Below are 16,027 nucleotides of genomic sequence, written 5' to 3' on the forward strand. Positions count from 1 at the left end.
CACACACACACACACACACACAAATAAATTTTTAAAAAAATTTTAAAAAGGAATGTTTGTTCTGAGACCACACATTTCTCTGTTAAGGGAAAAAAATAGTCAAAAGAAGTTGAGGTACCTATGTAAATAGGTTATGATAGTAATCTATTTTTATTTTTAGCCTTAAATGGTTTATTTTGCTATGATTTAATAGTTTTAACTTGGCATACAATTTTGGACAATTGAGTTTCCATTGCTGAAGTTTCAGTCAGGTTGTATTCCGCTTTTTAGGTTAGTCTTTTTCTCTAGCTCTATTTAAGATCTTTTCTTTGTTTTCTGTGTTCTGCAGTTGCACTGTGATGTGGATGATGAAGGATTTTTTTGGTTTTTAATCCTACTTGAAACTCAGACTTGCTAGATCTGAGGTTTTCCACTTACTGTGAAAAAATTATCATTATCTCTAGTTATTACCTTTCCTTTAATCCTTTTTTTTTTTTTTTTTTTTTTTTGGAAAGTAAATGGCATGCCTTGATTTTTTTTGTTTGGTTTTGGTTTTGGTGAGGCAGGGTCTCATTATATAATTTGGGCAGGCTTTGAACTCACTGTATAGCACAGGCTGACCTTGAACTTGGAGCCATTGCCCTCTAGCCTCCCAGTTGCTGAGTTACAGATATGTGCCACCCTACCTGGCTTTATGTTTTTTTAACCTAGCTTTTAAAATTTTTAATATGTTTCTTTAGACTACATTCTAGAAAAATTTCCCATATCTGTATTTGGGTTCACTAGTTCTTCAGTTATGTCTAAGATGTTTAACATGTCCATTGAATCTTTAAATTTCAGTTACTCTTTTTAATTTCTAGAGAGTTTAATTTTTCTAATCTGTGAGTATCCTTCTCCTACTTTGGAGCTTCTCTTTGCCATAAATGAAATGGTATTTTCCATCAGTCCTAGAAGCTGCAGATTTTTCTGCATGAGTTATTTCTTTGGGCTCTCACTCACTTGTTCATATATTTTAGGATTTTTGACTGAGAGCTAGCCATTGTCTTGAAAGCTATTTGTGTTAGTGAAGACCTATATTGCATTTCAGTTCTTTCAGAAGGGATTTGTTTATATCTCTGCTCTTTATGTGGGTTTATTACAATACGTGACTCTTTACCTTATGCTTTCTGTTTGAGACTTTTTAAGCCACACTACTTGCACAAATTACACTTCAGGGTGACAGCTGATTTGAGCTTGAGTTTCTATTCAGTACCATAGATAAAACATAGAAATCTTTCTTGCTATTCTTTCATTTTTGTAAAGCTGAGATTTGTTGTTTTCCTCCTCTATACCATGAATGTACGTACAACCTTGACCCTTGGACAAGCTCTGAGCTGTGTCTCTGTCTAAAAAAACATGCTTTGAGTCATTAGCAGTACTAATCAAGGTTGTCAGGGTTTGGCATATAAATTCAGGGAAAAAAGTACTTTGCCCCAGTTTGGATTTTGTTTTGTTTTGTTTTTTGTTTTGAGCTATTTAAATATTCTCAACATCTGAATTGTTTCAGTGTGAATATTCATTTAGGTTATTCTTTGCTGTACTACCAAAAATAGAAATTTGCTCTTCACATTTTTATCATTCTTATCATATAGGCTTTATAAACTCCTGCCCATATTTTTCTCTAAGGACAGTGTTTTATCTCCATTTTACAGAAGCTGTTTTGCACAAATGCAGATTTTAAAGATTACACAGTGGTAGTTTAAATTAAGAGCAAATAGAACACCTTTCACCTCTTATTACATTATCTGTACACTGATAGGGTTCTGATTAAATCAGACCAAGACCAGTGGCATTTTAAAAAAATCACTAGCAGGATTCATCTTGGTATTTGAAGCACTCATACTTTTCTGCTCATTTAGGTTTGAAGATATAGACTATAAAAACTACCATTTTTGGCCAGGGAGATGGCTCAGTGGAATAACTGCTTCCCTGGCAAGCGCAAGGGCCTGAGTTCAATTCCTGGTTCTGCCAAAAATAAAAAAATAAAAAATAAAATTCTAACTTTAAAAAATAAATAAATAAATAAAATAAAAAAAATAAGGAGAGTCACATGGGGAGAAGACACTCTCTCAGGCTTTCACAGAGAGCACACTGGCCAAGCATTGGCCGTGACTCATCCACATGGCTGACACTGACAAAGGTTCTACAATCTGAGGTACAGGATCTCAGGATAAATCCTGAGGGCATTTCACTGACCTTCTCAGACCAAAAAGCTACAACTCTTGTTGCACAGATCCTGCTTTACCTTGGTCTTAACCATCCAGTAGAAAAGTATGAAGATGAAATATAGGAAGTAAAGCCATGTTGTTATGTTGAGCTGTGGGTGACTCAGGTCAATAATTTCTGACATTGCCAGTTAAACAGAAGACCCAATGCTATTATGGGCTACTGGACTCTTTTAGAATATTTTGCTGAGTTTACACACCTATAATATTCAACAACGTAACTTAAAAAAATTGGGGTATAACTATGAATGTCCATTTTGTATCTGTGTATTCAAAGTGGTTGGGATAGATATATAGTTGCATTCTCTTAATGAATAGGATGATTTTTTTCTAATGGTGTTTGTAAGTAGGATCACAAGTCTGCATCTTGTACAGCAATTAACCACTAAGAAGAATATATGCAGTGTATTATTTGTTGAAACTGTACTTTCGATTTGATTTGAAACTGTCTCATTGCTATATGTTTATCAATAAAACTTAAAAAAAAAAAGCTACCATTTTTGAAGTAATCATTTATTTTGAACTCTTGTCACTACTACTTAACAGACATTTGGAACAAAACTGGAGCTGTTAAATTGATCAGATGGTCTCCTGACAATAGTGTTGTACTTGTGACCTGGGAATATGGAGGCTTTTCTTTATGGAGTGTGTTTGGAGCCCAGCTGATTTGTACACTTGGAGGAGATTTTGCGTAAGTCCATAAAAACAAATTTTAGATAAAATAACACTGTTACCTCCCTTACCTCCCCCTAAAAATATATATACACGTACATATATATATACACACACATATGCAGACAGACACACAAAATCCTTGTGTCACAGAGTTATACTGTTTGCTTACTTGATTCTTACCCCAAAATGGTAATATTTACAATTAATTTGTTCAGAATATATAGATTCTCCAAACATCCACCCTCATAAAACTTATAGTTCATTATTTAAAAGTACATTTATTGATCTTTAGCACTAGGGAAAAGAAGTTATTGTATACATGACCTCATGTTAGATTTACAGTTGAATCAGACATAATTCTACCTTTAAGTAACTTATTATCCAATAAGAATGATAAGCCACATACATAAATAGCTAGTAGGAAGTAGAAAATTACATTATTTCATTGGGTTAACGTAGGTGAGTTAACACAATAGGTTGACAGAGCAGGTTGATTTTTCTCATCTTTTTATACTATCCTGAACCCTAGTCTGGTGAAATGAACATACCTTCCCAAGCTGTGTGATGCTGTCAGGAAGACAGCTGGAGTACGTGCTAGGCTGTAGGTTTATTTCATGCACTATGTATTTCTAAGTTGAAGGAGCAAAATCAGTTTGATTTTTAAAAACCAGCTGAGGGGACCAGGGAGATGGCTCAGTGGAATAAGCGCTTCCCTGGCAAGCGCAAGGGCCCGAGTTCAATCCCAGTTCTAAAAAAATAAAAAAAAAATAAAAAAAATCTGAATAATGTATACATTATATGCAATAGGAAAACTCAGTTATTCTGTTTCAGTTATAGGTCTGATGGTACCAAAAAAGATCCCCTAAAGATCAACTCTATGGTAAGTACTTTTATAAAAATTGGCATAGCATAAGAAACTTGGATTTTTGTTTGTTTGGTTTTTTGGTTTTCCCCTCTCATATTGGTCTGATAATCACAGAGCTATTTTAGCTTAGTAGGTTGTTCTTTATATGATTCTTAGCTAATACAAAATTATCATAGAAAAACAAAACTTTTTTTTTTTTTTTTAAAGACAGGGTCTCAATTCAGGCTGGCCTTGAGTTTACTGTATAACCTACAGTGGTCTTGAATTCATAGTGATTCTCCTGTCTCAGCCTCCCAAGTGCTGGGATTACAATGTACACCAGCATGCCTGGGAAAAAGTTTGAACTTTTGCAATATTCATAGATACCTCTCCCATCCTATTACTATTAGGCCCACAAATTGAGAATCACTCATTTTAAAAACACTATCATTGAATCTAATTATAGAACATGAAACATGAAATTTATTTAAACCTTTGAACTTTATAGAGGAAGAACTTAGACCTTGGTAAACCAAATAGCTGGTTCACAGTTACGTAACAAAAGTCCGGGCTGGAATGAAGCTGCTAGTCTCACAGCTTCCAATCTGATACTCTTTGCTATATGCAAAAATGCATCTAATGCTTCTTTGCTGAGCTCGATGGAGAAGTTATCAAAGCAGTAGGTATTTGTTAGGATTGGGATCCTGAGGTTAAAGCTAAGAATAGTACTTAGTATTTTCATCATTCTGATTAGAAGGCAGTAGTAGTGGTTTTCTCTGGAGATAACTAAAATATACCTGGGAGGTATGGCTCTTTTTTTTTTTTTTTTTTGCGTTATTACAGTTCTTTCAACCTACAAAAGTTCTTAATCATACTGTCATTGGTTACTTCAGATACTGATTTCAGGATAAAGGATAATGAGAACATTTTATTCTGACATTTTGTCTCTTCTTCCTCAAGTGCTGGGGTGCAGAAGGCTATCACCTATGGGTAATCAGTGGATCTGGATCTCAACACACTTCCCTTGAGGCTGACCTAAGGAGTACAGTTAAACAACCCAGCATTTTGCTATTTCAGTTTATCAAGAGTGTACTCACTGTAAACCCCTGTATGGTAAGTGTATTGAAACTCTATTTCTTTAGTGACTTTAATGTCAGAATTTCAAACCTTTTTTATGACTCATAGATGTTGAATATCCTCCTTAAATTGGCATATCACCTTCTTTTCTGTATTTTCTGTGATTTTTCTATTTATTTTAAATTTATACCAAAATCTTATTTCTGTACATGTTCAGATTTTTGGTGTTTCGTTGTTTTTTAATAGGACTACATGCTCTATGTTCAAGTTGAATAACTTGAATAATTTAGCCATTTCCTGCATAGTATTGTTAAACTGTGTTCCACTCAGCTTCCCTAGTGCTGGGATTACAGGGGAGTGCCACCAGGCCTGGCCCTTTGTATTGTTTTCTTATTCTCATTTGCATTTATTTCAGCTTTGATCTTTAGAATTTCCTTCCTCCTAGGAGCTTTGACTTGAACTTGCTCCTTTTCAAGAAATTTGAGGTTCAACATTATTTATTTTGCCCAGTCATGCTATAAATTTTCCTGTTAGGACTGCTTTTATTGTATCCCATAAGTTCCACTATGTCTTACCAGTTTTATTATTAAATTGTAGAAACTCAAGTATCTTTTTAAATTTTATTGTGATCCATTGGTGGTTCATGAGACTTTTTTGTTTTATTTTTGAGACTGAGTGTTACTGTGTGATTCTGGCTGGCTTTGAACTCATTATGTGGCCTAGACTGGCCTCAAACTCACAGTGATCAAGAAAATCTGAAGAAATTCATGATTACCAAACCAGCCCCCAAAAAAGTTATGAAGGATATCCTAAATAATGAAAACACCAATTCCAAGAATCCTAGTAGCATGAATCCACCAGCCAAGGCAAGCAATTATATAGAAGGGGCAGAAAGGGAGCCAACAACAGGAAAATAATATGACATAGATAAGTCAGTAGAAGTTACAAACATTAGTATAAATGGTCTCCATTCACTAATCAAAAGAAACAGATTTGCAGAATGGATCAATAAACAAGATTCAACTTGTTGCATATAATAATGCATATCATAATGCTGCATATTAATATACATATTTAATTCAAATTCATTAACTGAAAGGATTGAAAACAATACTCCCATATGACAGGAACCAAAAAAAAAAAGCAGGGGTACCTACTGTGTTTGCAGATGATGTGACTTTCAAGGCAAGATTGATCAGAAGAGAAACAAAGAAGGCCTCTACATGTTAAGGGAACAATCCAAGAGGAAGTGATCACCATCTTAAATATATATGCACCAAATACCAGTGCAATCACCTATATAAAACAAACACTAATGGATAAAAAAAAAAAAAAAAGATAATCACTTGTTTTAGACTCCTATGCATATATTGTTTGATTTACAAGTCTCTTCTTTCAAATTGATTTTTCATCAAGACATATCCATCCATCCATCCCGCCATCCCACCCGTCCTGTTAGTTGTGTTATAGTTGATGTTCTCTGAGTTTCTCCGGCATGTCTCTTCCTCTGCTCCACTGTGTTGCTCTCCTGTTGTGAAATCTTTCCTGGATTCTGTGCTTCATGATCAGGTAGTTCTAGAATGGCAAGCTTCACACACACACTGGCAAGTTTCACACACACACACACACACACACACACACACACACACAGAGTTAATTGCTGGCAACACCTTTCTCAAGTCTTTTTTTTGTTGTTGTGAGCTGGGAACCAATCTCAGGATCTTGCTCTTGCCAGACAGGAGCACCGCTGGGCTATATCCTCGGCCCTTCCTTTCTCAAATCTTATAATATTAAAAAGGGACATTAAAGATTCCAGTAAAGATAGCAGTTATTATGGGTTATGTCTAGATGTTCCCTTCACAAACTTTGCTCAAGCATGTTCTTTTTCTTAAAACCATTCATACTTTTTGTAAAACTGATTTGTAAACTATAAACAAAATGTAGTTACATTGTTTTTCAGATACTAGTATCTCTCATAGTAATGCTATTTTAGAAGTAGTGAAAAATACTACAATAGCAATTCTAAACAACTATGATAAAACAGATGTTAGTATTATTAGAGACAGTACTTTAATATTTATACTAGTGGGGCCGGGGAGATGGCTCAGTAGGATAAGCGCTTGACTGGCAAACGCAAGGATCTGAGTTCATTCCCTGGTTCCGCCAAAAAATATATATATATTTATACTAGAAAATAATCATTAAAGTATTATCTCTTTAAATATAATACTGCTGAGATTATTATGTAGTTTTTGTCCTCTGTAAAGAAAATCAACGTTGAGATTCGTGGCACATTTTCTATAATAGAAAGTGTTACTTATTTTCCTCACCTAATGATAAATTATTTTTATTTGATTTTTCTCCTTTGCTCCTTTTTATCTAGAGTAACCAAGAGCAGGTATTGCTTCAAGGAGAGGATCGTTTGTACTTGAACTGTGGAGAGGCCTCACAATCCCAGAACCCCAGGAATTCCTCAGCACACTGTGAGCATAAGCCCAGGCCAGAAAAGAGCTTATTCGCAGATGGAGGTTTAGAGTCTCAAGGTTTAAGCAATTTACTTGGACATCGGCATTGGCATGTTGTACAGGTAGGTGTTTATCATTTGATAACTAGGCACTCAGTCCTTGGTAAAATATCCCTTGTGCTAGATTTTTAAGTATGATTTTATCTCTTATTTCAGAAAACTGAGAATTTTTATCTTTTTGACTGTTACATCTCTCCTGCTTTTCTGTGTTCTTGTCCTCTTGTTTTCTTTCACTTGATACAGTGTATTTTCACCTATTTTAAGTCTCTTATTAGTGTCAAGAGCTAGGAGTTCATTTTTCTCTCTCATTGAAGGTAACTTTATTTTACTTTCAGTTTTTTTTATATAACCTAGTTCTGTGGATTTTTGTAGGCAAAAGTACAATCATTGCGTGGAAAATGGCGATGCTACCTAATACCCTGTGTACCTGACCCTGTCGTCATCCTGGGGCTGCTTTAAGGCAGTCACCTGACAGTGGATCCAAAGTATAAACTTGGGGTTACTATGGAATTTTATTAATAATAGTACTATAATTTAATATTATCCCAAATTATTTATTAATTCTCAGCATTTTAAAATTATCAATTTCTTTTAATCTGATAAATTTGTACTTAATGTGGAAATCAATTCTGAATTTAAAGCAGCTTAAAGACATTAACTTCAAAGACCTGGGGGTTTTCTTTGCCTTTTGATACCAAAGTGCATCAGCATTTACTCTTAGATTAGTTTGTTGTTGTTGTTGTTGTTGTTGTTGTTTTCTTGTATTTAAGTCAGTTTGTTTCCACTATTTGCCTTTTGGTCTCCATACTTTATGTTACTAGCTTACTTTAGCTCTCATGATATTTTCATTTGGCTTTGAGATAGATAATGAGAGACAGAAAAGATGCTCATTATGTGAAAGAGTAAGGACTGTCTCCTACATTAACTGTGGTATGCACTAAAAGAAAATGTATTTACCTTACATTAATAAATTCATAGTCAAAACAATGTACATACCATTTTATAATTAGTAACAATTATTAAATAAATTTGCATCAACTACTTCCTTGACTAAAATTTTCCACTGCTCCCTTCTCTCCTATAGCCATTTCTCTGCTATTTTCATTTCCCCATACTTTGAACTATTCATTCTACACTGACCTAGCATCAATGCCAGTTCTGCCTAGCCAGGTCTGTGTTACCAGAGAGCCAAGTAGAGCAGAGGATCAAAGAAGGTAGGTCCGGAACTAAAAAATCCATCAGGCAATAACAAAATTGAATTTCCTTCCAGCTGAAAACTTCAGTGATTCTTAGCCTTCTTTTCACAAAGACAGAAGATACAACACTTGGGTCCGGGGAGATGGCTCAGTGGAATAAGCGCTTCCCTGGCAAGTGCAAGGGGCCTGAGTTCAATCCCCAGTTCCACCAAAAAAAAAAAAAAAAAAGAAAAGAAGATATAACACTGACTTTAGGACTTTAGGTACTAGTAAGATTTTTGTCATCCTGTTCTAAAGATACAGGAAAAAAAAACTTTTTAAACCTGAGTGTACCTAGGTTTTATAGTTCTCTTGAAAATAGCACATTTGTACTCCTTAAACAATTAAAATTATAATACAATTTTTAGAGTTGGGAGGACCTTTGAGGTCATGTAGTCCAGCTAAATTTTATACGTGAGAAAACCTTACCTCAGAGAAGTTATGTCACTTGCACAAGGCCACCCAGTAGAGCAAAGGCAGACCTATTCTTACTGTGATCTGCATTAAAGTAAGAGACCTAATGTGTTTTGAAATTTAAAATCAAAATGTTGAGTCATTTTAGCTTCTGACCTTAATGAAGTTGCCCTACAGTCTGTTTACTAGCAACTACCTCATGCTTGAGTGCAGAGTAATGATGGTCTTTCAGCAGGGTGCCTACGGTGTCTCTGTAATACTAAAGCTTTGCCTTCCAGGCTTCTTAGGCAGTAATGATGATTCCCTGAAGAAACATGGGTGCCTGCTTCAACATGCTCTCTTTTCTAGGATGAGACCACATCTTCCATCAAAGTTGATTCGTTTGTGTAATTTATATTTTGTATGCTTCTTGTGTAGCTTAGAATGTGTCTAATGAGTCCAGCTAATTCTGTTGTTTCTGTTCCTTGTTTAGAGTACTGGATTTTTGTTTGTCTGATCCTTGTACTCCTTAACCTCCAGATTAGAAGTCTGTGCTAACCATTCTTCCTTTAGCTAATACTTGTCAGAAGGAGTGATAGAAGCTATTAGTAAAGATAGTGTATTTATTTTTAAATTTTTATTTTTGTGGTTACAAATTTAGAAAGTAATGGCATACAATATGAAATTCTGTACAAAGTAAAAGATCTACTTTTAGGCTATATTTCTGCTCAGACTCCCATTTTTTTATACTCCATATTTTGTACAATGTGAACATTTATTTCAGAAAGATGAATTAGTTATTATCCAGTCTTACGTGCTGGCTTTATAACCTGGCTTTATTTGGCAAACATAATGCTTGCAAAATATGCACAAAAAGTGCTTTTCCTGTATTGGGCCCTATGTTAGGGTTGTTAACAGTGATTTTTAAGGACTGTTTCACTTACAAATAATTGACTTTCATCCTCCAATATGTATCAGATGTATCAGGTGTGATATTTGGCACAGATTGAATCTGCTAGGAAAATGGGTCTCATCTTCTTGCCACCTAGGCAGGAGACAGGATTTTAGCACTGACTTTAAAATTTAAAAAGTAAACAAAAAATCAGATTTAGCTTAAGAAAGCCTATAAAATCTTATAATAAGGATGGAAGTTCTTTTGTAGCTTGGCCCTTAGATCTCCAGCGATGTGGCATGATTTGTGCCCTGAGTATGCGTTCCTGACCTGAGTTTCTTCGTTGTTCATTAGCTTTTCTTGTTGCCATTTCCTGTTCTCAGGACTAGGTGTACAGTTCCGAGTTCTCATGACATGAATCAGTAGAGGTGACCAGCTAGGACAAGTTTTTATTGTCTGTGTTTTACAGCATCTTCAAACAAAAACAATCAATGACAAATAAAACTTCATTTCATATGAGATATATGTGTGTGTACCACACTTGGAATTTTTTATGTTTTATTTCTGTTTTGTTTTTATAAAACTTCATTTTAAAATTATATCCTGAGTTTTAAAAATAAACCACTCATAATTGTGGTGCTTCACAGACTTACAGGTAAAAAGAATAAATTATTTTCTCCTATAATACCTATTGGATTTTACTTTTTTCTTATACTTAGAAACTCTTTCTGTTAGAATCTAGTTTTGCAGTAAGATTAAAATTCCCAAATTACCCAGCCACACATTTCATAAGTAATAATGACATACCAAAGTTTGGGGAAGTTGATGTTTTTTCATGCTGTAGTGAATGAGAAATTATACTCAGGTACTTTTGTTATATCCATCTTTAAAGTGACTGTTGTTTTTTTCTTAATTTAAAAAAGGAATTTCATGTACAGCCACATAGAAATTTGTGTTTTACTTTTATATAACCAATCATTGCTTCATGTTTACCATTATTCTTAACTGATTTTGTCTATTGTAGTAAATCTTATCAATTGGACTGAGCAATATAGCATATCTGTTAAGATTCAAATTAAGCATTCTCAGGCATGTATCATGGCTGTTGTCTTCATTCTATGAGGTAGGCTTCCACAAAACCAGTTCTAGGATTTAAAAAAAAATTTTTTTTAATATATTTGATTTTTTTGAGCTGTCTACTACACAGCTCAGACTCATAGTGATCCTCCTGTTTTCAGCCTCCCCAGCGCTGGGATTACAGGCATGCACCACCACTCCTGGACTCAGTGGCGAGCTCAGCAAGCCCCCGGGGCTGGGCTGGTGCAACATGTGGTGCCAGGGATCAAACCCCAGTCCCTGTGCTTGCCTAAGCAGGTGCTTAGTCTGCTGAGCTATCTTGCCAGCCTCTTAAAAACTTCTAATGTACTAAACTATTTGTAATTTAGTTGAATTTTAAGTTGACTTGTTAGATGTGAAATCTTAGTTTTATGAATAAGTTTCATCAAGCAAGGGCAATACAGATACTTTCAGCATATTATTTTTACTTGAATTTTATTTTTTTGCCACACTTTTGCAATTGTCATTGCACTTTACATGGCTTGTTTTTGTTTTGCCTTTTGAGACAAGGCCTTGCTGTGTTCCTAACTGGCCTCAATGTATTTTTTTTTTTTTTTTTCGGAACCAGGGATTGAACTCAGGCCATTGTGCTTGCCAGGCAAGCGCTTATTCTACTGAGCCATCTCCCTGGCCCCTGGCCTCAATATCATGATTCTCCTGCCACAGACTCTTGGATATCATAATTACAGGCAACTACTACCACACCCAGCTGCATGAGATTTTTTTTTTTTTTTTTTCCCAGAACCGGGGATTGAACTCAGGCCCTTGCACCTGCCAGGGAAGCGCTTATTCCACTGAGCCATCTCCCCAGCCCCTTCATGAGATTTAAATTTGGCTTTTTTAAAAAAAGATGCCAATTTTTGGAGTAAATCTGAATAACGTAAAGCTTTTCTTATTCTAAAAACAGAAGATTCTTCTTGTGTTGTTCTGCTAATTCATACCACATTCTGACCAAATGCTCATGAGAAACATTTAGATTAAAGCTGGGCATAGTGGGCACATGCCTATAATCCCAACTATTTAGGCTGAGGCAGAAGGATCAGAAATTTGAGACCAGGCTGGACAATTTAGCAAGACCCTGTCTCTAAATGAAATGGAGTAAAAAAGATTGACAGTGTGCCTCAGATGTTTCTTCAGTTGTCAATGTTACACACACACACACACACACACACACACTGCACAAAGTATATATAATGCATATGTATATGTACATATGTAGGTTGATTAGGAGGCTGGTAGAGAGATCAGATTCTTAATAGAGCTAGAATTTGGTTAATTCACATTGAAATCTCCGACTGGATTAAATTTAAAAGTAGAATAAATCAGTGACAATGTACAAAGATGTAAGATAGGTAACACGGGAGAATATATTTACCACTGATACTGCAGATAAAGTATGAGTATCTTCTATATTAAGATATCTTGTAAATGTAATACTTCAGTAGAAAAATAGCTTAAACACAGCCCTACAGGTATGGGGTAAAATAAAAGCTAACCAGTAGCTGCCTGTGAGCAACAGAATTTAATTTTGTGTACTTTGTACATTTTTGTATTACTTGATTTTATAAACATTGCTTCTTCAATCAGAAAAATATACCATAAATAGAATATTCCATTAAAAGCCGTAATTTGTCAGAGGTATAACTTAGTGGCACAGCCCCTGCCTGGAAAATGAAAGGTCCTGAGTTTGAGTCCTAGTACCTTTTAAAAAAAAAAAACAAAACCAAAACCCTTGCTGAAGCACAAATTTTATTATATAAGGTTGTTTGCGGATAGTTTACATCTGCAAAACAAAATTGTTCTTCTGTACAGTTCATAAATATCCTCATGTGTGCTTCATTAAAAAATCTCACCAGTCTCTATTTATTGAGTTAATAATACAAATAAGACTTTGTGAAAGGAGAAAGGAAAGCCTGATATCTACAAACTTTAAATTGTTAAAACATGAGATGTGAAATATTAACTCGTATATAAATAGTTAATTCCAAGTACTTTGCTACTAATGCCCCTATTTGTGTCTCCTTAAATATTGTACAGGAAACTGAATCATAAGTTAAAACTTTTAAGTTTAAATATATTTCTTAAGTCTTACCAATCTGATATGTTATTTTCTGTAGATTTCCAGCACCTATCTAGAGAGCAATTGGCCTATACGGGTGAGTTCTCTTGTTGGCTTTAACTTCATTGGAAAGCAAGTGCTGCATGAGGCTTACTGAGAATTAAGCCTTTAATGTGTGTATTGACACAAGTAAAATTTTAACATTTGATTTGTTATACATTGCTAGCACTAACATGTATAATTTCATCAAATATAAATATAAATAAATACTCAAATTTTAAAATCTGGCATTTTATGTTTAATTGACTTAGCAAGCATTTATTAATTATTTAGCTTACACAAACTAAGCACTTTATAGGCAACAAAGTATGTAGGTTTGCAATGACAAAGTCTTCGTTTTTTTAAACAGTTTTCAGCTATTGATAAACTTGGACAGAATATTGCTGTGGTTGGCAAGTTTGGTTTTGCACACTACTCTTTACTCACCAAAAAATGGAAACTTTTTGGAAACATTACTCAGGTTAGTCATCCTCAAATATTTAAAAACCAATTCCTCAGTCTAGAAAAAGTACAATATGATATAACTATATCTTAACTCATTATTTATTAAAAAAGAAAATCAAATATAATAAATGATGTTGGATAATGTCTGAATGAATTATATAATTTGGTAAAATATCTAGTATTGAAATGTGACACCACACATAGTGTCAATTGCTGTCTTACTGCGCCCCAGGAGTGGGGCCAGCATGGCAGGCCTGGGATCAAACCTCCAGCCCCTTTAATCCGCTGAGCTATTTGGCCGGCCCTTGAAATGACTTGTTTTTAATTCCTATTGGGATTAGCAGCATTCTTTAGCTTGAGGATGCAATCTTTCAAATTGAATTTGTTAGCCACGTGATAAGAATAAATTTCCACAAAATTATGAATTATTCCCTGCTTGTCTGTATGTGACATATTGGTGTGAATGCTGCTGTCAAAGGCCTGTGGATAGGCAGGGATCTTCAGTACAAGCAGATACGGAATCTTAATAGCAGTGTGTGGCAGATTTTAATTTGTTTGATGCAGTTAGCGGTTGGTGAGCTCATCTGATAAAAAAGCAAGAATTTAAACAAAGATTTTTTGGAAGTGAGAATAATGGTACTATATGGTTCTCAGTTATTTTGAATGCTGTGTTTGCATCCTTAATTAAATTTTTTTTCATATAGGATATGAACCATTACTAATAAAGACTCTAGAACAGTAATAGCGAACTTTTTAGATTTCTCAGTGATAACAAATATCCCATTGTTGGTTCCATAACTTTGCCCCCATTGCCCTAGAATAATAATCTAGCAGAGAGAAGAGAGAAAAGCAGAAATAATTTGAGCTTTGTTTATCTGCCTTAGAATATTTTGTATTATTTTCTTGTAATTTCTGGTAACATAATTAAGATATATACATTTTAAAACTTTTCTTTTTAAGGAACAAAATATGATTGTGACTGGTGGCTTAGCTTGGTGGAATGATTTTGTGGTCCTTGCATGTTACAACATAAGTGACCGTCAAGAAGAAGTAAGTTGTTTTTCCCTCCTCTCAGAAAGAATAGAGTTTTATATTTTAGAGCTAATAAGCTCTGTACAGAAAGTAATTTGTTGAAAACTGTTAGGATTTTTCTTTTTTAGGTAGTGTTTCTTTGTAGTCCAGGCTGGCCTTGAATTTACTGTGTAACCCAGGCTAGCCTCCAACTCTGGGTGGTCCTTCTGCCTCTGCCTCCCAAGTTCTAGGATTATAGGTGTGTGCCACCATGCCTTGCTTATGACTTCTAAGATAACCTTTTCTACGGATTTTTAGTTGTTAGGCATTCTTAATAAAATTTGATAATTAAAAAAAATTAAGCCAGGTGTGGTGGTGCATGCCTGTAATCCCAGCATTTGGGAGGCTGCAGCAGTAGGATTGCTGTGAGTTCCAGGACAGCCTGGAGTACATGAGGGAGTTCAAGGGTCCTACAAGGTCCTGTATTACATAGCAAGACCCTGGCTCAAAAATACATACATACAGGGCTGGCCAGATAGCTCAGCAGACTAAAGCGCCTGTTCAGGCAGATGCAGGGACTGGGGTTTGATCCCCATTGAGCTGTGCTGTGCTGGCCCTGCCCCCGGGGCACACTGAGAGGGCAACTGAGAGTGGACATGGTGGCACGTGCCTGTAATCCCAGTGCTTGGGAGGCTGAAAACAGGAGGATCACTACAAGTCTGATCTGTGTAGTAAAACCCTGTATATCCTGTGCTAAATACATATTAAAAAATACATACATATGTACATATAATTTTGTAAGAATGACTGTTCTTGAGCCAGCTGCACTATAATCTCAACCCTCAGGAAGCTGAGGCAGGAGAATTCCTGCAGGTTCAAGGCCAGGCTAGGCTATAGAAGTGAGTTCAAGGCCAGCGTGAACTACATAGGAGGACCCTATCTCAAAACAAACAAAAAAACATGTTCTTAAAGATTTACTAATTTATATGTTTGCTTTCAGTAATGTCTGATCTCATTAGTCTACGTAGGCAAGTTTAAAAGTAATGTCTTAATATTCACAATTTGGAGCACTTTGGGTTATTTGTAAAATGAGCCTAGCCTTCCCAAAATACAAACTTTATTTATTTATTTAGTACAGGGTTTGCAGGGTGTTTGGGGTCTCACTACATAGATTGGACTCATAGTGATCTCCTGGTTTTTTTTTTTTGTTTGTTTGTTTTGTTTTGTTTTGTTTTGTTTTGTTTTTCAGCCTCCCAAGCACTGCAATTACAGGGGCGCACCACCTCGCCCAGTCTCAGTTGTTGTCTCAGTGTGCCCGGGGGGTGGGGCCGCCATGGCACGACCCTCATAGTCCATTTATTACTAAAGATTTAGGGGGCCAGGGAGATAGCTCAGTAGAATAAACACTTAGCTGGCAAGTGCAAGGGCCTGTGTTCAATCCCTGGTTCTGGGAA

At 35.4% G+C, this 16,027-nt stretch overlaps 1 protein-coding gene across 4 annotated transcripts in view; it reads left to right on the forward strand.

The window, feature by feature from the left end:
* The window catches only part of Ric1 (RIC1 homolog, RAB6A GEF complex partner 1), a 203,253-nt gene that overhangs the window by 160,050 nt on the left and 27,176 nt on the right, over nucleotides 1-16,027 (forward strand). For all 4 annotated transcript variants that reach the window (XM_023721957.1, XM_023721956.1, XM_004637193.2 and 1 more), the window contains exons 9-15: nucleotides 2,790-2,934; nucleotides 3,750-3,798; nucleotides 4,723-4,875; nucleotides 7,223-7,426; nucleotides 13,117-13,155; nucleotides 13,468-13,578; nucleotides 14,523-14,612. In XM_023721957.1, the coding sequence (XP_023577725.1) occupies nucleotides 2,790-2,934; nucleotides 3,750-3,798; nucleotides 4,723-4,875; nucleotides 7,223-7,426; nucleotides 13,117-13,155; nucleotides 13,468-13,578; nucleotides 14,523-14,612 (791 nt within the window). The remainder of the gene's footprint in view (nucleotides 1-2,789; nucleotides 2,935-3,749; nucleotides 3,799-4,722; nucleotides 4,876-7,222; nucleotides 7,427-13,116; nucleotides 13,156-13,467; nucleotides 13,579-14,522; nucleotides 14,613-16,027) is intronic.

This window comes from Octodon degus, unplaced genomic scaffold (genome assembly GCF_000260255.1).
Source record: "Octodon degus isolate 3935 unplaced genomic scaffold, OctDeg1.0 scaffold00087, whole genome shotgun sequence".
Taxonomy (NCBI): Eukaryota; Metazoa; Chordata; class Mammalia; order Rodentia; family Octodontidae; genus Octodon; species Octodon degus.